At 44.2% G+C, this 25,804-nt stretch overlaps 1 protein-coding gene across 1 annotated transcript in view; it reads left to right on the top strand.

Annotated features, from left to right (window-relative positions):
• Positions 1-5,941: 5,941 nt before the first annotated feature.
• Positions 5,942-25,804, top strand: part of LOC309552510 (sodium/hydrogen exchanger 9B2-like) — a 132,161-nt gene continuing 112,298 nt past the window's right edge. Inside the window, exons 1-3 of the mRNA XM_082253472.1 lie at positions 5,942-6,060; positions 24,380-24,560; positions 24,651-24,821. Of these exons, the coding sequence (XP_082109598.1) occupies positions 5,947-6,060; positions 24,380-24,560; positions 24,651-24,821 (466 nt within the window). The 5' untranslated portion in view covers positions 5,942-5,946. The remainder of the gene's footprint in view (positions 6,061-24,379; positions 24,561-24,650; positions 24,822-25,804) is intronic.

The raw sequence follows: 25,804 nt of genomic DNA, 5'->3' as shown, positions 1-25,804 counted from the left end.
GGAAGAAAGTGGCAGGAGACCGGTAAGTTTACATGGTTGTACACTTGATAAGAAGTTTATGGGCCTGCAAGGTAACTGCAATGAAAAAGAAAACGATAGTTTATTTTTATTTTTTTGTCATGTTCAGACCAGAACGCAGTGTTTAACTGTGTTCCAGATCAGTGCAAATTAATGCAACATGTTTGCATAATATCACCCCGCTCTTCACGGTTCTGCATGTCACCGTACAGCAAGAACTGCGCAACACACCACACTGTAATGCAGTGACATAAAGTGTCACATTGCACTTTAAATATAACTAAAGGCAAAACCTTTTTCTCTAATCGTCTTCCAGGGCAGCATCTGAGAGATAGGCTTCTCCCACCTGAAACAGGAAGCACAATAGTCCACCGTTATAAAAACTTCTGTCATACCATCTGCCTCAGTTTGATTGGGTTTCCTCCAGATCCACTAGGAGCTACACCTGTTTGTTATTTTTCCCAGTCTCCATGCTATGCTGCAGGAGACTCCCTGGCCAGCCTCCCATCCAGCTCACCAAGCCTTGGGCAGGGAAGGTCAGGGTTAGCGCAATGGGGCAAGCTAGCCCTCACCTGAGGTTTCACACCTACTGAGGGTTATGCAACTATCCCCCCAGCTGTGAAGATGCCGGAGTGGCATCCCCCCTACACCGTACCTGGAGCATTACTGCGGAATCTTCTGGGCTAGTTCCTGCTAGCAACAGCGATCTCCCTGGGTGGTGCGCAAGTAGAGCGGGGGGGGTGGCTCGAATTCTGCACCCCCTGGTCCTTTTATCCTGCAGCGCCCATTTAGGTCGGCCGCGAATGTCCCCTGCAGAATCCTTGCAGTGGAGGAACAAGATGGTGGCGAAGGCGGAACCTCCGAAAGGCGGCTTTCAGTCCGCAGCCATCTTGGGGAGGGTGGAAGTCGAACGTCAGAGTGGAGCACATCCGCTGACATCACTTCCTGGCGGCGGCGCGAGTTTCAAAGAAGAAAAATCTGACACTACAGTGGAAAAGGTTTCAACAAAAGCGAGCAGAAAATGAATTTACCTTTACCAAGAAAGGGAGACCACAGGATTCCAGGAAGCGACAATGCAGGTATGTCCACCAACCTGCATGGGGGCGGGGCGGGGCTGGAGCTGGGCAGGAAGCAGTATAAGGTCCCTATGCTGGGATTACTTTTTCTGGGGCTGACCATGTTGGATGCTTCACCACCCTGCCCTGCAGATCATCCTGCTAGTCAGGACAACTCCAAGGTAAGACAGAGTACTCTTGAGTTCTCTCTGTCTTTACCTAACCACAAATGTTTCTGTATGGTGGTGTATGGCAGCTGTCTACCTTATGGGATCCTTTTTCTGGTCTCCTACAGGCAAAGGCTCCAGAAGAGAAAAAGGCAAAGACCAGTAGCAAGGCATGCACCTCTTGCGGTCACAGGTTTCCTCCAGAATGGAAAAAAAACACTATGCCAAAAATGCATCAACAAAATAGTGGCTAAAGCGTCACAGGGATTCCTCAAAGACATGCTTGACTCCTTTAAAGAGAAAATCAAAAGCACGATTGGTCCTCTTGGTACAGCCATAGAAAAAAAGGAGGCTCCAGCCAGGCCAGTACCCCATATACCAGCAAAACACCCATCCCCTCTTACAGCGGAGATGAGGTGGATCAAGGGGAGGAGAGAACTGATTCTGATGTCTCGGAATCAGAATCCGAAAAAGGCCTATGCTCAGACTCAGGTGACGAAGATCCAGCGTCCGGGGGTACACTTTTCCCTTCGGCGGACATGGATAATTTACAAAGAGCCATAGCGGACACTCTGGGTATCAAATAGCAAAAAATCGCAGAGCTTTCACTACACGATAAGATATATAAGGGCTTTCAACCAAAAAACCCAGAACATTTCCGATACACGAGACTCTGAAAAACTTGGTCAGTATGGGAGGAACCGGAAAAGAAGCGCTTTAACGCCCCGGCTGCGATTTAACGCAGATATCCCTTCACAGAGGGAGACCCTAAATCTTTGGCAAAATGCCCTAAAGTAAATGCCTCCCTTGCCAGAGTCGCAAACAAATCAGATTTAGTTTTTGGCGACTCCGGTACTCTTACCGATCCCATGGACAAAAAGATAGAAGCACTTCTGAGAAGAGCTTGGGAAGCTGCAGCCATGAACCTAAATCCAGCCATAGCTTCCATGTGCACGGCCAGGACCCTATTAGTCTGGCTAACACAGTTGCAAGAGCTACTAGGAGGCACCCCAAGGGAGAAGCTAATGAAAACCATACAGTACCTATGCTAACCAGAGCGGCAGTATTTCTAGCAGACTCATCAGCTGAGTCCGTAAGGACATCTGCCAGGACCACTGGCCTAATCAATTCAGCCAGGAGAGCCCTGTGGCTGAAGTCTTGGGGAGGGGACATTGCATCCAAAAATAGATTATGCGGCATCCCCTTCACGGGTGATCTACTATTCGGACCTGACTTGGAAACAGTCCTATATAGAACCGCAGCCAAAAACAAGAGGTTTCCTCAATCCAAAAAAACGCCCAGTCCAGGAGATTTATTAAGACGGGCCCAAAAAAGCACCGGGCCCAACAGAATCGAAAATGCAAAAAAAAGTTCATTCTCAAGCCTACAGCTCCAAAGAACAAAAAGCAATGATGGCCTCCAATGAGGGGGCACTTTGGGGTCTTTTGCTCACCAGTGGGAGAAAATCATGAACGGGTTTATTCATTGCACCGTAACAGAAGGCTGCTCAATAGTTTTTCACTCGCCCCCCAACCAAGTAACTGGTAACGGGACTCCCACATTCCACAGACCAAGCAGAAGTCTTTCTATCGGCATTGGAAAGTATAATAGTACAAAAAGTGGTTTGCCAGGTACCGCCGGAAGAAGAAAGAGAACTGGAGTCTACTCGCACATATTCGTGAGGAAAAAAACCATCACGCAAGCTAAGGCTCATACTGAACCTAAAGCCACTCTACAAAAAGATAAAGCACAAAAGGTTCAGGATGGAATCCATCTATTCGGGCAGAATTATTCTCCCGGCGGTAGTGTTCATGGCCACAGTGGATCTGCAAGATGCATATCTACATGTACCGATAAAGAGCTACCCAAAATACCTAAGATTCGTGGTCCAGGGGCCAGCTACCATGCTACATTTTCAATAAACAGCTCTGCCATTTGGCATCTCCTCAGCACCCAGGATCTTCTCGAAGATAATGACGGAAGCCCTAAAAAGCCTTAGGCAGCAAGGCATAGGAGTAGTACCATATCTAGACGATCTACTATTCTTCGCCGAGTCAGCGGACAAGCTGGATGCGAATTTACACAAAAGCATATCCTACCTGCCGGAATTAGGGTGGATAGTGAACAAAGAGAAGTCACAGCTAACACCAAGCCAATGGGTCATATACTTGGGCTACATACTAGATGCCAAAATGACCAAGATCTTCCTGACAGAAAAAAGTCGTAACGATCAGGGAAGCGATAGTATCTCTGCTAGAGACCAAACTCATGACCGTCAGACAGGGCATGGCAGTGTTGGGACTGATTACGTCCTCAATCCCGGCCATTACCTGGACTCAACTTCATATGAAACCGTTCCAGAATCACATTTTGGCCTGATGGGATGGCAAGGCATCATCCCTAGAGGCGACTATCTTGGTTCCTCACGCAATATAAAGAACACTGCAATGGTGACTCAGGCTGCTAATTTACCTCGAAGGGCACAAATGGACACAGACTGATCCCGTACGGATCACTACGAAAGCCAGCGCTCCAGTTTGGGGAGCACATATGGCAAAATTAAACCACTACTGGTCACAAGCATGCTTAAACCTGAGGGTGTTAAAAACCCATAGAGAAGACGCTAAAAGCATTCCAACCAGCGATTCAGGGCAAGATGTCAGGATTCAGTCGACAGCGCCACAACAGTGGCATACCTGACCAGACAAGGGGGAACAGGATTGACCCGTCTTATGGAGCTGACAGAAACCCCATTGTTATGGGGTGAAAGAAACATCAGATCCATCTAAAGGGAACAGACAACACACTGGCAGATTTTGTAAGCCGGAAAATCATAAAACAAACAGTGGTGGTCCTTTAACCAAGAAATCTTTCTGTAGATCACCCGAGTCTGGTGCCCGAGGTAGACCTGTTTGCGACAAGAATAAATACGAAGCTCCCAAAATTCTTATCTCTAAATCCTATAGATGGAAATATCGGGGCAGATCTATTCAACTAAAGATGGGTTTCCCATCTATGCTATGCATCCCCCCCCCCAACTGCCCTAAAACCAAAGTAGGTACAAAAGGTCAAGAAAGAAAGGGCTACTGTGATTCTTATTGCACCCCATTGGCCTCAGAGACCATGGTTCAGTCATAACACGCTGAAGGTTAAAGTGGCAGCCCAATCTTCCCACCTGGATGTTAGGCTGGCAGAAGACATGCTCATTAAAAGATTCCTTCTCTCTTTGAGGAAGGCCAGACCCATAAAATTCAGCAGAATCCTGAGATGAGACCTCTCCACAGTGCTGAAAGGATTCCTCTCTGCACCCTTCGAACCACTAGAGGAATGTTCGGATAAGTACCTTACACTAAAAACCATACTCTTGGTGACACTGGTGTCAGCAAGAAGAGTCTGCGAAATACAGGCTCTATCCATGATAGAACCATACTGTTTAATTCTGACAGATAAAGTTATCTTTACTCTGGACCCAGCCTTCCTACCAAAAGTCTGTTCAACTTTCCACAGAACTCAGAAGGTGGTTATTCCCTCCCTTCCAAATTCAATTGATAGCAGGGAAATGTCACCTACAACAAGCTGGATGTAAGGAAGATCCTGATAACTTACCTTGATAGAACTAAAACCTCGCTATTCATTCTCCATGCAGGAGTCAATAAAGGAAAGCAGGCTTCAAAATGTTTGATAGCCAGATGGATAAAGCTTGCTATTCAGAGAAAAAATCTAGAGAAAAAGTAGGGGTTTCGAGGCCAGTTGGGAGAAGGAAGACCATAAAACCAACACATTAAAATTCATTCATTTATTAATATATCTATTCAGACAGCCTACCAGGCTTTAACCCTTACCCCGCTGAGCGGCGCCAGGGCCCACTTGCCCAAGGCTTGAGCATCATCAACCACTGAAAGCGACATGGTCGAGCTTCAATACCTTTTGCTAGGCATTACCGCATTGACCAGCCATCCAGTCAGGACCAGATGATTAGAGAAAACAGAGTTGGGTACCTGGTTACTCTTTTTCTGAGAAGTCTTCCAGGGAAGCACTCGTTCCCGCCTTAAAAAAAGGTATGAAAAGGGTCTTGCGGATTCATATTATTAATATTACTGAGGCATAAGGTATGACTGACGTTTTTATAATGGTGGACTATTGTGTTTTTCCTGTTTCAGGTGGGAGGAGCCTATTTTTTTTTAATTTCGTTTTTGGGAGATTCACCCTCTCTATTTGTCCAGTTTACCATTATCATTGAAAGTGAAAGTAAAGGAAAATGTTGGGTTGTCCCTAGAAAATTAATAGAGGTGAACTCTTCCAATGGGGATACTAGTTCTGGTGACCTGGGGTTCCCCAAGGAATTCTCTTAGTTTGCAGGCATTTCCTCTCCCTTTTCTATTTGGCTATGGGACAGAAAGTGAAGGGAAATCTCCGTAGATGGCAAAAAAAATAAAAAATCTGTATCCAATATGAGAACATTTTTTTTCCCTGTAGTTCTACTTTAAGGTTCAGTCAAAAAATGGAGCTGTGTGATTAAATAGAACACACATCACACCGCCCCCTGCTGCACGGCTCTGCAGCCCAAAACGCTGTATGGGCAGCAGCATTTTGTGCTGCAGAGTAGTGTGAATGATCTCTAATAAAAAAAATAAAAATAAAAAAAAGCTTTAAATAGAATACTTACCACTCCCCTTTTATGCTTACTTTCCTTTAGGTTTTCCAGAATGGAGGAGAGAGAATCCTGCAACGAGAGAGGCTGTGCAGGGCAAGGAGGTGACACATTTGAGAGTGCTATGGAAGCCAATATGGAATCCAGTGTCACAAACCACATAGCCAAGGTAATGCTGGAAATGAGGATTGTTTTTTTATAGAACAGTAAACGCTAATACATCCATTCTTTTCTCTGTTTATTGCTGTGATTACCATTAAAATAGAACATTAACAGACCATCATGTTGATTTGTAATTTTTCAGATCACTTGTACATTTTGTCAAATTCTGTTGACGAAGAGAAAGGTGCTGAGTTTTCAGCTGTATTCAAGAGTAACCATAACATTCCTTAGCAAGAAATATTGATTACAGAAATTATATGCTTGTGGAAAAGCAATGAGGGGGCCAGCAAGAGCTACAATATGTCACTGGCATTTCTGGCACTAATAAGTTTGTGCATGCCTCCCAAGAGGTTTGGTATTAGTAGAGACATATTGCACTGAGACTTTGGATGAGTTTTTTGTTTTAAAGTAAAAGTTGAGGTTTTAGGGATAACTTAAAGTTCCAGGGTTACATTTGAAGGTTAGGTTGAGGTTAAAATACACCTGTTGACTGTAAAAACCTTCGGCACCATGCCTACGTCTCGCACCTTGTTCCTATACAAATTTTAACAATGGGGCTGTTGGAGCAAGCATGTAAACCTATAGACCAGCACCTCTAGGTGCAAGTTTGGTACTGCTGTTGCCAATGTAATAGGTTTTAATAGGTGTAGGATGCTAATGAAAAATGCTAACCCCTTCTGAATTAACTGGCCTATCCTTTTATTTGTTCTTGGTCTAACTTGGGCAAATAAAGTTACTAGGTTTGTATAACCACCAAGCATTTTAATCGGAGAGATGAGAAGTGCAGGCTTCCTTTATGGGTAAGTAACTTGGTATAACCAAAAGCTGTATATGCTTCAGTGTTGCATACATATCCATTAAAAAAATACTCTTGTGTACTAAAAAATTCATGTGTTTTTTTTTTTTTTTTCATTGGCAATCTATTTTCCAAAGAACTGAGGTCCATTTTAAGGAAATTAAACCTTCTTACCATATGCCATCACATTACTTTTGCTGGTGTGGCTGCCACTGCTGTTGGTACACTGATTATATATATATATATATATATATATATATATATATATATATATATATATATAATATATATATTTTTTTTTTCTTTGAGGGAAAAAAAAAAAAAAGGTTTTATTGTGTATCATACAAATACAATACAGAAGTGTAAACGATAGGGATCAAAACAAGGATGAAAGTCCAACATTACTTGTACAAGTAAATAGCACACAATAAGTACAGAGCAACACAGTTTGCGATAAGGACAGTATCGGAAATATACAATTATGTGCATAGAATGTATACAGCAAGGAAAAATTTAAAAAAAGCCAGTTCCATATATGTTTTGTTCAACATAAAGCGCGAGAGACTATATTGATAATAGAAGTATGAAGAGAACATCTATGCCTCATGAAACGCAGGTTGATGAAGAGGTCAACCACCTGTCCCAAACTTTATTATATTTACCTGGGCAGCCCCTATTGGTATATATAACCTTTTTTTAGGGTAGAGTGTGATTTACCTCATTGAGCCATGTAGCTAGAGTTGGCGATGTAGCATGGATCCAGCTTCTGGCCAACAACTTCCTGGCACTAAACAATATTTTGTGTATAAATTTTGTATGGTTGTCCATCTCAGCGTCGGGAAATAATCCCAGTAAGCATTGCCCGGGGTCCATCAACACCAGAGCACCCATCTGGTCATGTAGGAACCAGACAACCTGAGCCAGGAATCCACGCACACAAGGGCAATGCCAGAGAAGGTGCTCGAAGTGCCAATGCAGATCAAACCTATAGGGCACTCTGGACTCCGGGACAGACAAAACTTTTGACATACGTTCCAGTGTGAGGTAAGCTCGATAGAGTATTTAGGTTTGAGTGAGCCTGTCTGACATTTTAAGAGATACAAGTTTACTAACCACAAGGATGTCACTCCAGTCTTCATCCTCTATTTCCCATTCAACAGCTTCCCACTTGGATTTGAGAGCATATGCTAGTTTAGTTGTAGAGGGGGTAATCGTAAAACAAGGATGTTAGTTTTCAATTTTTCTGACCACAGATCACCAGTAGAACATCCACGGTCTCCTAGGTCAGGCATACCCCCCGAAATTGTGCATGTAAGGCATGACACAATTGAAGATGTCTAAAAGACATGTGATTCAGGAGTGCAAACAACAATGGGGTGTTATGTGGGGCAGCAAAATTCATCCTGGTCAGTGTCCCAGATCCACTTATGCTGATGGAGAAGGCCATGTCGACTTGGAGGGTCTGGGGAGCTGGCCAAGCCCCTCAGCAAATCGCAGAATGGATGTGGGATAAGGGACCCTGACAAACGACAGACACCTCAGTTGATCATGCTTATCAGTGTGGTAGAAGTGGGATAGCTGTGCAGCCAAGTAGTATAGCCCAAGATCAGGGACCGCCAAGCCACCCAAAGATGTGGGGGGCCTTGAGAGTTTTCCATGAGAGCTTACGTCTACCAGTGCCCCATATAAAAGATTTCAATATAGATTTAAACATTTTAAAATACTGGGGAGTGCCAGAGAACATATAATATTTTCGGAAGAAAAATCATTTTAACGAGGCCTATCTGACCCATGACTCCTAAGGGTAATGTAGCCCAGATTTGGGTTTTAGCTTTTAAGAGTGGGATCAGGGGTTCCACATTTAAGGAGATGAAATCCGAGAGCATTCTAGACATTTGGATGCCAAGGTATTTGAATGTGTGAACCCTAACGAGTGGCAGCGAGGCCTGCTCTACTGGTGGGGGGGGGGGGGGGGGACCAACGTCAGTTGGAAGTATTTGGGATTTATGCCAGTTAAAAGGCCTGGAAATTTGCCAAATTGTTCAATAACTTGCAGTGCTGTTACTAACAAGGGGCTAGAGTCAGCGAGATATAAAATCATGTCATCAGCATATAGTCCTACTTTCTTTTAATGAGCCAGAGCTCAGGCCGTGGATACCAGGGTTGGAGCGAAGCGACATGGCCAAGGGTTCGAACGCCAGAGCATATAGCAGAGGGGAGATGGAACATCTCTGACGCGTTCCCCTAGACAGCGGAAAGGCCTCAGAGGTCCAACTATTGGCCACTACTCTGGCCCGGGGGGCATTTTATAGTATGGTGAGCCATTTGATGAAGTGTGGGCCAAAACCGAATTTGCGCAGATATTGCCATAAGTATTGCCACTCCACTGAATCAAGTGTAACAAACAACCCTGGATCCTATTTGGTCATGTGAGGCTTGGATATTAATAATAAGGCGTCTGGTGTTCTAGGCTGTATTTTTGGTTGGCATAAAGCCCTTTTGGTCCTGGATGGATCAGGGACAGAATCACTTTGTTGAGCCGAATGGCAAGGATTTTCGCCAGAATTTTTACATCCATTTGTAACAGGGATATGGGCCTATATGACTCAGGCTGAAGGGGGTTTTTCCCAGTTTTAGGGATTAGAACAATAAGGGCTTCTCGCATAGTCAGGTAGGGCGGCAGTGAAAAGCTGCTTGGTAGAGGGCCAGCAGCCTGGGCACTAGAGTGCTCAAGAAGTGGGTATAGAATACGACCGGTAGGCTGTATAAACCAGAGCCTTACCGGTTGCAAAGCTAACCAGGGCATGCTGGACATCGTCAGCAGAAATGGGTGCTTCCAGCATAGCCATCTGTGCCTCTGCCAGGGTAGGAAGGGAAAGGTCCTTTTAAGGAGCGCACTCAGTTTGTGGGGCGGATATTCAACTTTGGAGGTGTACCGTAAGTATCATGGAAGAAATCTGCAAATATTTTTGTAATTTTCTCTACATCTGTAACAGTATCACCTTCAGGCGTGCCCAAGGTAATAACCACTGGTGCTCAGGTATCCAAATGGGCCAGGTACGCTAGTAGTCTGCCCAGGCACTCCCCATGTTAAAAGATTTTTTTTTGTTTAGTAAAGAATAGTTTGTGCCCAGCTTTTTCATAACTCAGTTCTACAAGTCTTGTTTGGAGTCTCAGTTCGTCCGTTGCTTGGACATAGGAGGCCCTGGATTGTTTGTTTTTTAAATCTAGAGATATAGTGTGTTCTGTCAGGCGGAGGCGGTCATGTGTTTTGAATGTATCCCACACTATCAGTGTAGGAGCGATATCGTCATTGATCCGAAAGAATTATTCCCACTCCTAATTTAGTGCATCGGTATCCGGGAGTGCAGTCAACCAGAATGGATTCAATCTCCAATTTATTGTAGGGGGCCTAGAGAAGGCAGTGATGGTAAGCCAGTACGGGGCATGGTCTGACAGTAGTCTGGGGCAAAAGCCCGCAGCCTGCAGTCTAGGTGTGACTTGAAGTGAGACAAATATAAAATCTATCCTGGACATAGTGGAATGAGAGGCAGAAAAGCAGGAATACGCCCTCCTATCAGGGTATAGGTGTCTCCATGTATCTACAAGGGAGATATCTGCCATAAGGCAACCAAACCTGGTTTCCCTATCTGCTTGTGGTGTGGCGACTCCCTGAGTAAGCCTGTCCAATCTGGGATTAGTAACCATGTTAAAATCGCCCAGCCATATGGCTGGTATAGAGGGGTGTTTAGCCATGAAGGCGAAGCCATCACTTAAAGTGCTAGCATTTTAGGGCGGTGGTATATAGTAGGCTAAGATCAGGATTGGGTTGCCGGTAGCTAAAAGAAACGCATATCTACCCGGGATCTGTCTCCACCGAGCCAATCTCAAAAGGGAGCGATTTAGCTATAAGTATAGAAAATCCCCTGGAATAACTAATATGAGTGGCAGGATATGACCAGCCTACCCAAGGGTTTTTTATGTTTAATCTCTTTTTATTGAAATTTAAAAGTGCATAGAACAACATACTGAGATAACCAAACCAAGGTAATAGCAGTCGGAAACAAATTGTGATCAGTACAAAATAAAGCAACAATAATAACAATAGGTCCTAGGTACTGGACATAATACTTTAAAATGACATATGGTTGGTTCTGTGCAATTCTTGTATGCAGACAACCAAGGCCCGAGTCCATTTAAGCAAGTGGATCGTATAGCAGTCCCAAGGTTTTTTTTTTAAGCGCACGCAGCAGGGATCCCACAACGTGTGTCTCAACTAGGACAATTATGTCCGCCGTTTGAGCCTTTAGAAATGAAAGCCGTTCGTTTTATTTTACCCCGAAGTCTGCGGACGTTCCAAGTTAAAAGCTTCAGGGAGACCATAGGAAGTGAAAAAAAATGTTTGAGTGGCTCAGCTGAAACAGAGTCCTCAGAGGCGACACAAGCATTTATATTACAGTAGACATAATGCACATCTAAATGAAGCATCGTTAAGAAGCAGTGAACAAACATTATGACAGTCAAAGCAGTGTTGCATAGGAGTACGAGGTGTTGAAACCATAGGTGAAACCCTAACCCACCCAGCTCTACACGAACCCCAACTTGTGTGAGCATGAAACCCAAACAGTACAAACAACCCAGCGGTGAAGAGTGTTCGCCAGCATGATGCCTGAGGTAAGGTGTATAGCGGGACATCAGCTGGGGTCCAATGGGGTCCAATACTTAGGGAAGGAATACCACTTCCAACTTTATTCTGCAAAGGTGGCGTGCATGAAAGGCAAACATTCTCTGAAGAACAAAGGGGTGCTAGGGACACGGTCATCCTCCAGTCTCCGCTTTAAGATGCGTCCTATGTCCAAGCAGGAAACTCAGGTCACTCCATAGGCAGTAAAGCAATGTGCTAATAATATAGGAGAGACAGTACAGTACCAATGATCGTGAGAAAGAAGGGACACAGACAAGGATCCGGTGTGCAATATTGGCAAGTGAGCATACAAGGAGGGAAAAAAAAGTGGACTCATCAAGCAATGTTGAGTAGGAAGAGTGGGTAAACCAAGTAATAGTGGAGCAAGTCCTATAAGGAGCTAAAAAAAGAGGAAGCAACTCCACGAGGTCCAGTCGATCCAGCCACTCCAGGGCCCCCCTCGGCTCCTCAAAAAAGTGGACACGGTCGTCTCCTACGACAGGCCAGGAACAGCATGGCATATTTCAGGCGGTGAATCCTCAGCCGTCTTTTGATCTTGGTAAACCAGCTTCGTTGGCACTGTACTCCTGCCGAGTAATTGGGAAATGCCAGGATGTGGGTGTTAAGAGATATTACCTTTTTTTGGAGGATAAGCGAAGAATCGTGTCCCAGTCTCTATAATTAAGAAATTTGGCTATAAAGACACGTGCTAGTACACTCGATGGTGGCTGCTTGGCTGGCACATGATGGGCGCCTTCTACCACAAATGACTGCAAGAACGATTCCCCGCCATATGCCTTAATAAGAATATCCTCCAGGAATGTGGCAGGACTGGCCCCCTCAGCTCCTTCTGATAGGCCAATAAAACGCAGGTTGTTCCATCGCTTGCGGTTCTCCAAGTCATCTTGCTTTTGTTGGAGTTGGGCAATATGGTGGGTAGCTTCATCGGTTGAGGCCTGTGTAGGCGGTATAGTGTTTTCCACATGGCTCAGTTGGTGCTCTGACACGCGGTCACGGAGTTTGTGGATATCTTGTCTAATAAGATAGATGTCAACCATAACCTCCTCGATTTTTGGTCATCTGTCGCCTGGCAAGTGGATATGGCCTTCAGGACTTTAGCAGTGTCTGCAGCAGAGGGCTCAGTGTCAGGGGAGGGGGATCTGCCATTTTCAGCCTGCGGGTCCTTGTCTTTGTAACGGAAACGATCCAGTTTAGCGACTGTATCGGTGGTCTTGCGAGGAGGGGACATGCCTCTGCTGTGAGTAGAAGTGCTGGGAGCAGCTATGGGGTAAGTAAGAGCACAGGATAAGTAGTAAACGTAAAAAGGGTCTGCCGGCGGAGCTCCGATGAACTGCGTCCTACTCCATGCAGTGTACACTGATTATTATATTTTATGTGTAGAAACAAACCTCAAAATCAAGCTGTGAACAGAGCTTTTGCCACAGTCCCAGAAAGCTGTCAAGCCAGCCATAGACAGTGTGATTTTTCTTTCCTACAAACACAGGATGCAGGAAAGAAAATTGCTTGATTTTCCCTTCAACACAGTGTTGAAGGGGGGAATCCCCACAGTGGAGCCATTGTGTTCTCTTGGCAGGGCAGCCGTCCCGGCCTAGAGAACCCTCAGTGATTATTGCTAGGGGCTATAGCTGCTGGCAATCTCATGAAAAACCCGACATGCTGGTTGTTCCCAAGTTGCTCGATCGATCAACTTGGGTACAATCAGCCTTCCCATACATGTTTTGAATCTCAGCTGGTCCCTGCGGAACTGGCGGGGATTCGAACCATCTATGGCTGGCTTTAGAAACCAGTGGGTCATTTTAAATTAAATAATAAAGGTATTGTAATGGAACGGGGGGCAGGCTTGCGGTTATAATTGCGTGCAGCGTCTTAGAGCCAGTTGAGGTGTGAGTGAAACTGCCATGGTATACAGTATGTATAAGTAGATTGACAACATTATCACGGTTTCCAATTGTTTGTTTGCTTTCCAAACAAAGGCGTGCTCATTCTTTCATGTACTTCAGTAGTAAGCACGTATCCCTCAAAGCAAAATAAATGCTGAATGCTATCTACAGTTTTTGTATATGTGTGAGTGTGAATCTCGCTCTGTCCTAAGAGATCTAGGTATGAATACCCTTAATGCCGCTTGTACTTGTTACTGTTAACCGCACAGTTAAAAGACAGAAAAAATGGGGGGGAAGTACCGCACTTCGAGGGATATCTATGAAGTGTACGTTTTACCTCAGTGATAATCAATAATATTAAATAATAATCGATAATAAAATGATGTTGATATCGTATTGTGCAATGAATAATAAATAGTATTGATATTCAATGTTTAGTGTCAAATTATAAATTAAATAAATTTATTAGTATATGATGATGAAACAATATTGTGCTAAAATAAATAGTTATAAATCACCGTGTATAAATACAATGTATTATACAATATACCAATAATAAATAGTGAAGGTGCTTAGGTAGGTGCTGTATATAAAATATATAAAAAAATATGAATGTGCCAATAACGTGCTCTGTGACAATAAATGTAATTAAAATTATTTACTCCGTATATTCTCAATTAATCAAGGTGATATATGTGTATCAATAAAGTGCTCTGTGTAAATCCGTATATATTATAGATGTTTTCTCAATACATTCGCCAATAACATAAGGTGCAAAAATATCTCTTAAACAGTGACTTGTTGGATATATTTTTACACCTTATGTTATTGGCGAATGTATTGAGAAAATATCTATAATATATACGGATTTACACAGAGCACTTTATTGATACACATATATCACCTTGATTAATTGAGAATATATGGAGTAAATAATTTTAATTACATTTATTGGCACATTCATATTTTTTTTATATATTTTATATACAGCACCTTCACTATTTATTATTTATTTATTATTGGTATATTGTGTAATACATTGTATTTGTACACAGTGATTTATAACTATTTATTTTAGCACAATATTTTTTCATCATCGTATACTAATAGCTTATTTATTTATTTAATTTATATTTTGACACAACACATTGAATATCAATACTATTTATTATTCATTGCACAATACGATATCAACATAATTTTATTATTTATATTTATTATTATTTTATATTATTGATTATCACTGAGGTAAACGTACACTTTATCGATATCCCTTGAAGCACGGTACTCCCCCCCCCCCCCCCCCCCCCCACCTATTTTTTCTATCTACAGTTTTTATGCATTTCCAACATTCATGGTGTGTAAAATTTCAAGGAAACCTGTTCCCAAAATACGTAGGCTGCCATTACTTCTTTATCTTAAAACATAAGGAATTCACATCTTGGGCCAGCCGTAGATGGGGCGATTTTTATTTCCTGCAACCACAAGTTGCAGTAGGAATCGCTCTGTTCCTCAATCAACATAGTCAGTATTGATGGAGGAATGCCTCCCGCATTCCCATACATGGTTTGAATCTCGGCCAGTTCGTGCTGAACTGGGCATGATTCTAACCGTCTATGGCTGGCTTTACTCCATCACATCTCCCATAAAAAGGTGAATTCTCTCCTTTTTTCAGGACAGTGTGCAGAGTTATTCAAAACCACTCATATACAACCCAACAGCCAATTTCTCATCCAGACCAAGTGCCGTATAGTGTAAATATAGCCTAATATTATGGAGCAGTTTCAGGTTTTTTTTTTGCCATTATCAGTGCAGTGTATTGAAACCATGGCTTTTTATAAAGTAGGGCTTGAGACCCAACAAGACAGGATAACTATACAGATTATGGGGAGAAGAGACTAAAAGGAATTCGAAAGCCCTCCAATTGAATCACTGTGTAGAGCAGTAAAGCCTTTGTTAAAACAGAAGGTATCCACATGCCTCATTCCATCCCGTATGTAATAAAAAAAATAATTTTCTCAATCGTTCATCGACAGATGCAGCTCCCTATCTTTATGACTCATAGGGTTATGCTCCTCCTTCTAGGACTAGGCAGGAAAAAAAAATGTAACCACGCCTATATGGGCTGTCCCTGCAGGCATAACCCATCAGACTCTGCTATCATCCGAACAGTTTGTTCTGCCTAGTGTTAGGAATAGGACCTAGCTCCCTGCTTGGTCTTGGCTGTAACAGGGAAAGTTTGTGATTTTTATATTTTTTAACTAGTTAGTTTCTGAGGACCAAGATCCAGAGGAACTACAAGCAACAGCCGGCTGTGGTTTTCGCACTGGATAATCTAGATCAGTGGTTCTTAACCTTGTTGGAGGTACTGAACCCCACCAGTTTCATATGCGCATTCACCGAACCCTTCTTAATTGGAAAAATAAAATATGATTTTTTCAAATTCAAAACATAGGTATATATTTATACATAGGTGCATGAACAAAAAAACATTAAAGAACAAAAGCATTCTTTAACACAGCTGGTTTTATGAGTGTTTCACCAATGGTGTGTGGTTTGCCCTGCTTTGCGATCAGGTAAGCGACTTCGTACGATGCTATGAGGATCAGTTTGTTGATGGGTACAAAGCCGAGAACAGGCAGACTAGCCTTTTCATCAAATCTGGCTCTCCTCACCTTGAATTCAGCGAGCGTTGTGTTCTTGTATTTTCCATCTCCATGCAGCTTAAGGAAGTGTTCTCTTAGTTTTGCCGGTGCTAGACTAGAATTGCTCAACTTGGCATTGCAAATCATGCAGTTAGGACGCTGACTCCCATCACGTTCCGTTATATATGTGAATCCATATTGTACATATTCGTCCGACCACTTTCTTTTTTTGCTTGACATAGTTAGTATGAAGGGATTAATATTAAGAAAGAAATCACACGACGTACCATCACAACAGTTACAATTCGACTACTGGGCACACCAAATTCCCTGCAGCACAGATAGGCCAAGCGATGTTGCGTGATCACCTGCAGCCAATGAGCGGGGCGTGTCATCACGAATCATTTGAGTCGGGTGTGTGTCTTGACCTCCGCCGAACCCACGAGACTGACTCACCAACCCCTGGGGTTCGATCGAACCCAGGTTAAGAACCACTGATCTAGATCCTTAAGGTCTCCCAACCTGGCCATCGAGCGTGAACAGGTTATAGTCAAGAACTAGGCCTCGCCACGACAGTACCCCGATGGATGGGGACGAGCCTGCGAGTGGACAGTCTCGCTGGGACTCTATCGACCTTGAACGCCCTGAGTCGCAGCTTCCCCCTTGGCTGATAGCACCCCCATCCCGGGTGGGGGGGTGATCTGTTTCGGAGTGGCACCCACCTGGTACCGTGGTATGGTGAGAAATTGTCCCCCCAAACAACCTTGGCGATCGTGGGGTGGGTGTGGGCCCCTCCCTGGAATGGTCAGACCTTAGGTGCTCCCTCGGTTCCCTGGCACCCCGGAGGACTAATCTGGTGTACCCCTTGGCATTCCCCCTACTCCTAGCAGGGGGGGGGGGCGTAATAATGCAGCCATTATGGTCCTTATTTGAGGGGGGTGGATTGTACTGGGTGGGTCCCTGGCTAGGGACCTTTTAGATGCCTATTGTTCTGGGACCCCTTTGGGGGGTCCTGGAGACCGCATGGCGTGCCGTGGGGGCCGCCATTTTGCTGTGGTTCATAATCTCTGTGTTCCCATTAGTTTGCATTGGCAGACATTTTCTATATTTCCCCATTGAGAATGTATGAGCAGCCATTTTCTTGAGGTCCGTGGGATGGACAGGCATGCGGCATGGCTTGTAATGATAGAGGCAGAGCTTCTTCCTTTTTCCTGTGCAGACAGTGCTAGTTTCGTTTTTTACACTGATCAGGCTGGAAGCTTCTCTGTGGTCTGGTAACCTTCCTAGGTTTCCCTGTGTGTTTTTTCCTCTTCCGCTTTGCTGTTAATACATAATAATCAGGGATTGTGAATCCACAGTAATAGTGGTGGGACCATGTTTTTCGCGGTCTTAAAGGGACATTACACAAAGAAATGCTTTATTTGAGCAATGGAGTCCCAGGATTAAAATATTCACATGCAGACCCCCTGGAAGTGACTGCGGGACCCTCCGGTTCACAGTAGCAGCCAGAAATTGCAGTTTTTTTTTTGCAAAGCCTGACGTCAAAAGTGAATTTTGTCATTTCTGGTGCTGCCAGCTGCAAACACCCTCTGCCCTCGCCTCCATCGGCAGGGTCTTCGGTTTCTGAGACAGATATGGTCGCCGTGGACGCAGACCACCTTGAGGGGTCAGTGTCTTCACATCCTGATGGTGAAGAGGACCTGTCCTCATCAGCCGATGGAATGCGCATTGGTGGAAGCCCTGATAGTTTCTGTGCGGGAAACCCTAAAATTGGCTGATGAACTTACAGCGTCATATACGCAGGTGTCTTTTGACTCCTGTAAATCGGGCAAGGTGCTCCCTTGTCCAGAATTGTTTCATACTATTGTGGATGAACAATGGCAACGCATTAAGCACATGTTGGTGGTGCCTAAGCGTTTTGCACGCCATTATCCTTTTGCGGAGGCGGTGTCCAATAGGTGGACTGTACCAACCTTTCCGGATCCCGTGAATAGACGGGTGGAATTACATGTGGTAACTGGTTACATGTTAAAGGCTACCTTGGTGAATGTTTTAGTAGCGCAGACTGCTACTGAATGGATGAAGTTACTGAAAAGTAACTTGGAAACGGCACGCTTCCCCCTGCGGTACTGGAACTAATAGACCAGTTGACCCAAGCCCTGGTGTTCATGTGTGATACGTCCCTGGACTCAGCTTTGTTGGTGGCCAGGACGTCAGCAGTGGGAATTGCTATTAGGCGCATGGTATTGCTAAAATGCTGGTCAGCTGACCAGGCTTCTAAGAAGGGTGTGAGTGATCTTCCTTTTACAGGGGAGAGGCTGTTTGGATCCTCCCTGGAGGAGTTGATGCAAGGTATCAAGGGGGTAAGAGCACTAATCTGCCCCAATCCTCTAAGGGCAAAAACAGGGTAAAATGGACCTGCACTGCCATAATACTTAAGTTGAAATTTATCTGGTTTAGTGTGTAGAACCAACATACAAAATAGTACAACATGAATAATTAGCATACAAATGATAACAAAGCGTGGTCATACAGAATATCATAAAAACATGACATAACAGTAACAGTGTGCACATCAATATCGTGGGTTGCATTGCCCACTCGTCAGGAGTGTATGTATGCAAACATGTCTGAAAAAAATTGTTGTATTGTTGAATAAACATGCAGGATTGGTGGCTAATGAAGTATGAATACTCAAAGTAAGACCTATGTGGGGATACTCACATGTAGAACTACGTCATTGTGCTTAAAACCAGTGCTACTACACGGTGGCGGCTAAACAGTCCGACATGGGAGCTGAAGGGGCAGGATCCAGAGGCGCTATGCTCGACACAAGGAGAGCAATGAGCATGTATTGTGGGTATGTCAATCATACACCTCGCCAGTCTCTAAATGGAAAAGTATACAGTATATGTAGGTGAGTATACAGCTACTTCCTGTAGGATAGTAGCCAACAAGTGACCATGGTCATATATGGTAGATATATCAATATATCAAAGACGTAAGTGTGGACCAGGAAGTAAGAAGAAAAAGTACCAAGAGGTAAGATAAAATACCAAAGGTAGAAAAGAGTTGGACCAGGCAGGTAAAGATGAAAAAAGTGCTTGGAGAATGAGTGAAAGCAAATGGAACTAAATCTCCATAAGAACCATTTGTGGGGTAATGGTTGATAAGAGGATCAAGAAAGTAGAGGGATAAAAGAACCAGAAGTGAATGAGTGGAGAGTGAAATAGGAATCCAATGGAAAAAGTGCAAGGTAGCTGTGTACTCACCGTGAGGGATTGAATACTGGTGTCTGGTAACCACCCTGTGTTCAGAAATTTGGCTGCCTGTCCTCACTCATCCTCACCTTAAATGTATTGCAAAGCACTATGGGTCCCATCCCCTACATCATGTCACAGGTGGTTTGATTGCAGACAATTGCCCGCCACACAGCGTGATACGCCATATGAGGACAACGGCGTGGACGCCGGTATCCATGCACCCGGGAGATGATCTCTCTGCAAAATAAAACGCATGACTCCACATAGGGAACATGACGCCGATGCACAGATGGCCCCGCCCGGCGCACCAGGAGGGGACAGCAGGGGAGAAGGAAACTCCCCTAACAGTGCATTGCAGCTCATGATATAGTGCATCGCATGTCATGACATTATGAGTATGATGTCTCCCCACATGGGTCTTACTTTTGAGTATTCATACTTCATTAGCCACCAATCCTGCATGTTTATTCAACAATACAACAATTTTTTTCAGACCTGTTTGCATACATACACTCCTGACGAGTGGGCAATGCGACCCACGAAACGCGTTGAGTTTCAAGACAAATGCATTGATGTGCACACTGTTACTGTTATGTCATGTTTTTATGATATTCTGTATGACCACGCTTTGTTATCATGTGTATGCTAATTATTCATGTTGTACTACTTTGTATGTTGGTTCTACACAATAAACCAGATACATTTCAACTTGAGTATTATGAATTTTGGGTCCACCTCAATTAAAGTCCCGCTGGGCAATTTCCTTTCCATATTTACTGCTCACAAATGTCTTTTTCGGTCCTCTGGGTCGCAAGAAAAAGGTAAACCGTTTAGGTCTTCTGGGGGTTCAAGAAGCCATGGTCATGAAAATCTAAGTCCGGCCAATCTGGACCTGCAGGCAAGTCTTCAGCTGCATGAAGGGGCGCCCTCACCCGAGTCGATTCTTTCAGGAACCCTGGACCTCCTTGATTCAGGACAAATGGGTTAACTAACTGATTGGATTAGGATACAAGATCGCATTTCGGTCTCATCCGTCGGACAGGTTCTTCTCGTCCAATCTTCAATTATCCCCAGTCCGGTTAAGGGACTTGCGAGGGGCGGTATACAACTTGCTGTCGCAAGGAGTGATTGTGCCGGTTCCCGCTCAGGAACGCTTTCAGAGGTTTATTCAGGGTTTTTATTCATTCGCCTCCATAGATATCAAGGAAGCATATCTACACATTCCTATCTACGCTAGACACCAGCATTTTCTTCGATTTTCTGTAGCAGAGGAGCATTATCAATTTGTGGCGTTACTTTTGGTCTCGCCTCTGCTTCCAGAGTGTTTACCAAGGTACTAGCACCGGCATTAGCACTGCTGCACCAGCGGGGGATTGCGGTACTGGGGTACCTGGATGGTCTCCTGTTGAGAGCAGAATCTCATTCAGCCTTGTTGGGGGATCTGTTGATCACGGTTAGAACTCTGCAGGAGTTCGGTTGGAACATAAATTTCAAGAAATCCACGCTGACTCCGGTTCTGAGACTGGATTATCTGGGCTTGACTGTGGATTCAGCCTTGGCGAGGGGTTTTTCTTCCCCGGGACAAGCTGCAAAAGTTGCAGGGAGCGATTCAGTTGTTGTTGGACAACAATCTGTCCACTCTCTATGAGTTTGCATGCGAGCCTTGGGTCTGATGGTATCGACCTTCAAGGCAGTTCCGTTTGCTCAGTTCCATACAAGGCCTTTGCAAAGGGAGATTCTTTCAAAATGGAATAAGGATCCAAAGTCCTTGGATTCTGTGATTCCGTTGAGCCACAACACAAAAATCTGCTCTGTTGTGATGGATTCAGTCTTCAGCACTGTGCCAGGGCAAGTCCTTCCTTCCGTTGTTTTAGACGGTGGTAACCATGGATGCCAGCCTGTCGGGCTGGGGCGGGATGCTGGGGAAACTCTGTGCCCAGGGTACCTGGATGGTGGAAGAGTCAAAATTTCTGATAAATGTTTTGGAGCTCAGAGCGATAAAGCTTTGTCTGAGTCATTGGACGACTCATCTGCAAGGTTGTCCGGTTCGGATTCAATCAGAAAACGCCACGGCTGTGGCTTACATCTATCACCAGGGGGGCACCAAGAGTGTCTTGGTGGCCAAGGAGGTGGCCAAGATTCTGGCGTGGGCGGAAAGCCTTGTTCCGGCCCTCTCTGCTGTACATATTCCAGGTGTGGAAAACTGGCAGGCGGATTACCTGAGTCATCAGGTGTTGAATCAAGGTGAGTGGTCCATACACCCAGGGGTGTTCCACCTCCTGTGTGTCCAGTGGGGGACTCCCGAGGTCGATCTGTTTGCCTCTCGCCTCAATAAGAAGGTGCAGAGATTCGTAGCCAGGTCACGAGATCCTCTGGCCGACGCCACAGATGCACTGGTGGCTCCTTGGGGTCAGTATGGGCTGATTTATGCATTTTCTTTATTCAAACTCCTGCCGAGGCTTCTGCACAGGATAGAGGTGGAAAACATTCCGGTCAATCTGTTGGCTCAAAACTGGCCTCGCCGGTCTTGATACACAGACCTGATAAGGCTGGTCGCCGATACCTCTTGGAGACTTCCTCTCAGGGAAGAGCTGCTGTCTCAAGGTCCAATCTTCCATCCTGCTTTACAGTCACTGGCTTTAACGGCATGGCTGTTGAAAGTCAGGTGTTGAGAGATAGGGGTCTTTTTGACTCTGGGATTCCTACACTCTTGAAGCTAGGAAGTCAATTTCCAGGAAGATCTACCATCGTACTTGGAAATCGTATATTTCATGGTGTTCACCCTCGCTTGTTTTCGATCGCTAGGGTTCTGGTCTTTTTTGCAGAAATGGGTTGAATAGTAGTTGGCTTTGGGTACTATCAAAGGCTCATTTTCGGCTTTGGCTGTATATTTTCAATGCCCGTTAGCCACGCATTTTCTAATCTGGACTTTTATCCAGAGAGTGCGCCATATGGCTCCTCCGAGGCTATTCCCGTTATTTCCATGGGATCTAAATCTGGTGTTATCTGTTCTTCAAAAGCCTCCTTTTGAAAAAATTCAGGAGATTTTGCTGCTTTCTTTGTCTCGGAAGGTTGCCTTCTTAGTGGCAATCACTTCTGCCCGCAGGGTTTCTGAATTAGCGGCGTTGTCTTGCCGCTCACCTTTTCTGGTGGTACACAGGGATAAGGTGGTACTTTGACCTAATCAGTCGTTCCTTCCTAAGGTGGTTTCTGATTTTCATCTGAATGAAGACATTGTGTTGCCTTCACTTTGCCCTAAACCTCAGCATCCTAAGGAGTATGCCTTGCATTCTTTGGATGTGGCAATCGGGGTTTATTTAGAGACCGCTGAGTCCTTTAGAAAATCAGAGGCTCTTTTTGTCCTTACTGATGGACCTCGTAAGGGATTGGCTGCGTCTGCTGCGACTATTTCCAGATGGATTTGATTAGGCAGACGGTGGTACAGGCCTATTCCCTGAGGGGTCAGGTTCCTCCTTTCCCAGTGAAGGCTCATTCTACAAGAGTGCTGAGTACCTCTTGGGCTTATCGCCATCAAGCGCCAGTGCTACAAGTTTGCAAGGCGGCAAATTGGTCGTCTGTGCATACGTTCACAAAATTCTACAAGGTAGATGTGTTGGCATCTGCGGATGCTGCTTTTGGCTGCAAGATTTTGCAGGCTGCAGTTTACTCTAGTTAGTTTCTCTTTGAGGGTTCAATTTTTTCTGGGTGAGCTCCAGTTCCTGGTTGAGCTCCATGTTGCCTAAGTTTAGTCATTGCAGACCTACATTTTGTTTCTGTGTTGTTTCCCACCCCCGTGATTTTCCTGCTTTGGGACATCCCTTTGAGTCATGAAGACAAGGAGCTGCATCTGTCCTTGAACGATGGAGAAAACTTGATTTTTGTAAGAACGTACCGTAAAATCCTTTTCTCTGAAGTTCATCAACAGACAGGTTATGCCTGCAGGGACAGCCCCCATAGGCGTGGTTAAGTTTTTTTTATCCTGCCTAGTGCCTATTCCTAGAAGGAGGAGCATAACCCTATGAGTCATGAAGATAAGGAGCTGCATCTGTCGAACTTCAGAGAAAGTTCTTACAAAAATCCAGTTTTTCCCTATTTCAGGACAGTGGACAAAGCTATTACAATGAGCGGTGTAAATACCTTTTGCCTTAGGAAGGCTTTAAGATTCATTTACACTGGCATCACCTTCTGAGAGTTATCTGTGGTAAATTTCTTTCAGAGGGCATTGACAGGCGATGAAGAGGCACATGTCACCTCTTTACCGACTGTTTTAACCCCTAAAAACCTGCACCATCACATGAGTAATTGATTTTATTGTGTTCTCTGAGCGGTACTGCCCAGTGCCCACTGAATGTGTCAGAGGGGATAATATTTGCTGCACCACGATGCTTGGCATTGCAGCCACGGCATGTGTACACCCCCATCTTTTGCAGCTTTAGGGTTGAGCAGTTGCGAGTTGGTAAAAACACACCTCAACCATGTTTTTTACCACCCCACAACTGCAAGAGTAATTGAGGCCTTAGTGTTTCACGCTCTGATTCAATTGAAAGGGCTTTTTAGTCTCTTTTCACCATAACCTCTGTTGTTCTAGCCCCTCCCTTTTTAAAATACTAGTTCTTCTGAAACCTTTTCTTGGAAAAAGCATGCAGGCTCGGGGCAGTGGGTGGGGGGGCATGATTTTACTGCATGCTTCTGGTTAGTAACCTGTCTCTAGAAACCAGAGACAGCTGGATAAATGGCACATTTTGAAGGAAGTTAGAAGTTCTTCTCACAGTACAGATTTCCATTTCATTACTTTGTCTTCCATTTGATAAGTATGACAAATCTACAACCCAAAAACATTCCTGTAGATAAATTGACTTCCACCCAAAAAATGTTTTTTTTGTCTGAAAGACTTCAGTAGTGCCATTAGATTATGAAAATATTCAGATACAAGGACTGATGTGAATGGCTTTAGTGTTCTGTAAACACGGCTGAACATGTTCATTTATGTAGTACCAATGTAATATTGATTAAAGTTATTCTGTTCTTTACCTTTAGGGGGTGCCTTTAGATATGCCTATAGCAGTACTTGGAAAGGTTCAGAATGATGAACATGAGTTGTTAAACCGTGACAGCCATCATCACCTGGAGACTGAAAACAGACAGAACACCTGCATAAAAATAAAGAAGTTTTGCTCTTGTCCTCCCCAAGGATTACTTGCTGTTGCAGTTACAAATGGTAGATAAATTGCTTATATTCCTTTTGAGATGAAGCATTGAAATGTTTTGTTGTTATTGGTGACCTTGTTTACTTATTGTCATTCCACAGTTGTCATGGTGGCATTAATTTGGGGAGTGGTCTGGTCTATAACAGGTTCTGAATGCCTGCCTGGAGGAAATCTTTTTGGTATTCTCGCTCTGCTCTTGTGCGCTGTAATTGGTGGCAGACTGGTCGGTCTGATCAGGATATCCAACCTACCACCATTACCTCCATTACTTGGTATGTGAAAAATGTCTTATCCTAGCTGAAACTGGTTATAATCGCACAGAAATAGAATACAATTCTACTGAAATTATTTAACTAAACACCATTGTTTTATGTTAATTGGAGTATTTAGTATTTTGCATCAGCTTCTTTTCAGGAAATTTATGATTAGAATTGTTGCTTTACCAATATGTTGATAATGACAGGCTTGTTTGATGCATCTATGTTTCATGTATACTTCTTAGCCCCCTCTTTCTTACTGTCATAAGAAAGCTTATTGTAATTAATTTCAGTAAGAAGTTTATCACTGTAAACCAAATAAAACTGTCATCTATCATCAAAGCAAGAAAGATTTGTCTTGTCTTGTAAGGAGGGTGGACTTGTTTGGGTAAAAATGTACACATTATGCTGTTAACCGGAGCTGATAGAAGTATAGCCAAAGCTATTTTGGCTATACTAGGGATCACAGAAGTGCAGTGCATTCTGCACTCCTGTAACCCTTTTTCAGCCTACAGCGGGCTAAAGTTGTCCGTCAGCCGAGTCGAGCAGTCAGGATCCACCCAGATGCCTGGACCGGCAGTTGATTCAGCCTCTTGATGAGCCCCTGAGCTTGAGCCAGCCGCTCCATCCTCTACACAGGCCAGTGCTCCAGTGAGCACTGGAGGGGAGAGCAGAGAGCCAGTGATTGAGATCAGTGAGCAGAGAGTCACAGGCTCTCTGCTCCCTGAAGGCCGAGAACCAAGCAACCAGTGGACTTTGATCTCTCAGTTCTTGGTCTTAGAACCAGCGGGGGACAGATCCAACATTGGATTGTTGCTGCATCCATCTAGGTAAGTGTAAATTTTTTGAAGCCCATACTTTTCTTTTATGTCCTTCACATGTTTTGCCCCATCCTACTAAACCCCACCATTTGTAAGGTAAGCATCATGGCTGATGGAACCTTCTGCACCACTACTTCATATATCAGGAAAAGTCATATAAAAACTGGAGGAAGACAA

Source organism: Pelophylax lessonae, assembly GCF_965119305.1.
Source record: "Pelophylax lessonae genome assembly, chromosome: 1".
Taxonomy (NCBI): domain Eukaryota; kingdom Metazoa; phylum Chordata; class Amphibia; order Anura; family Ranidae; genus Pelophylax; species Pelophylax lessonae.
The sequence above is the reverse complement of the archived record's forward strand: the minus strand, read 5'-3'. Positions and strand labels throughout refer to the sequence as shown.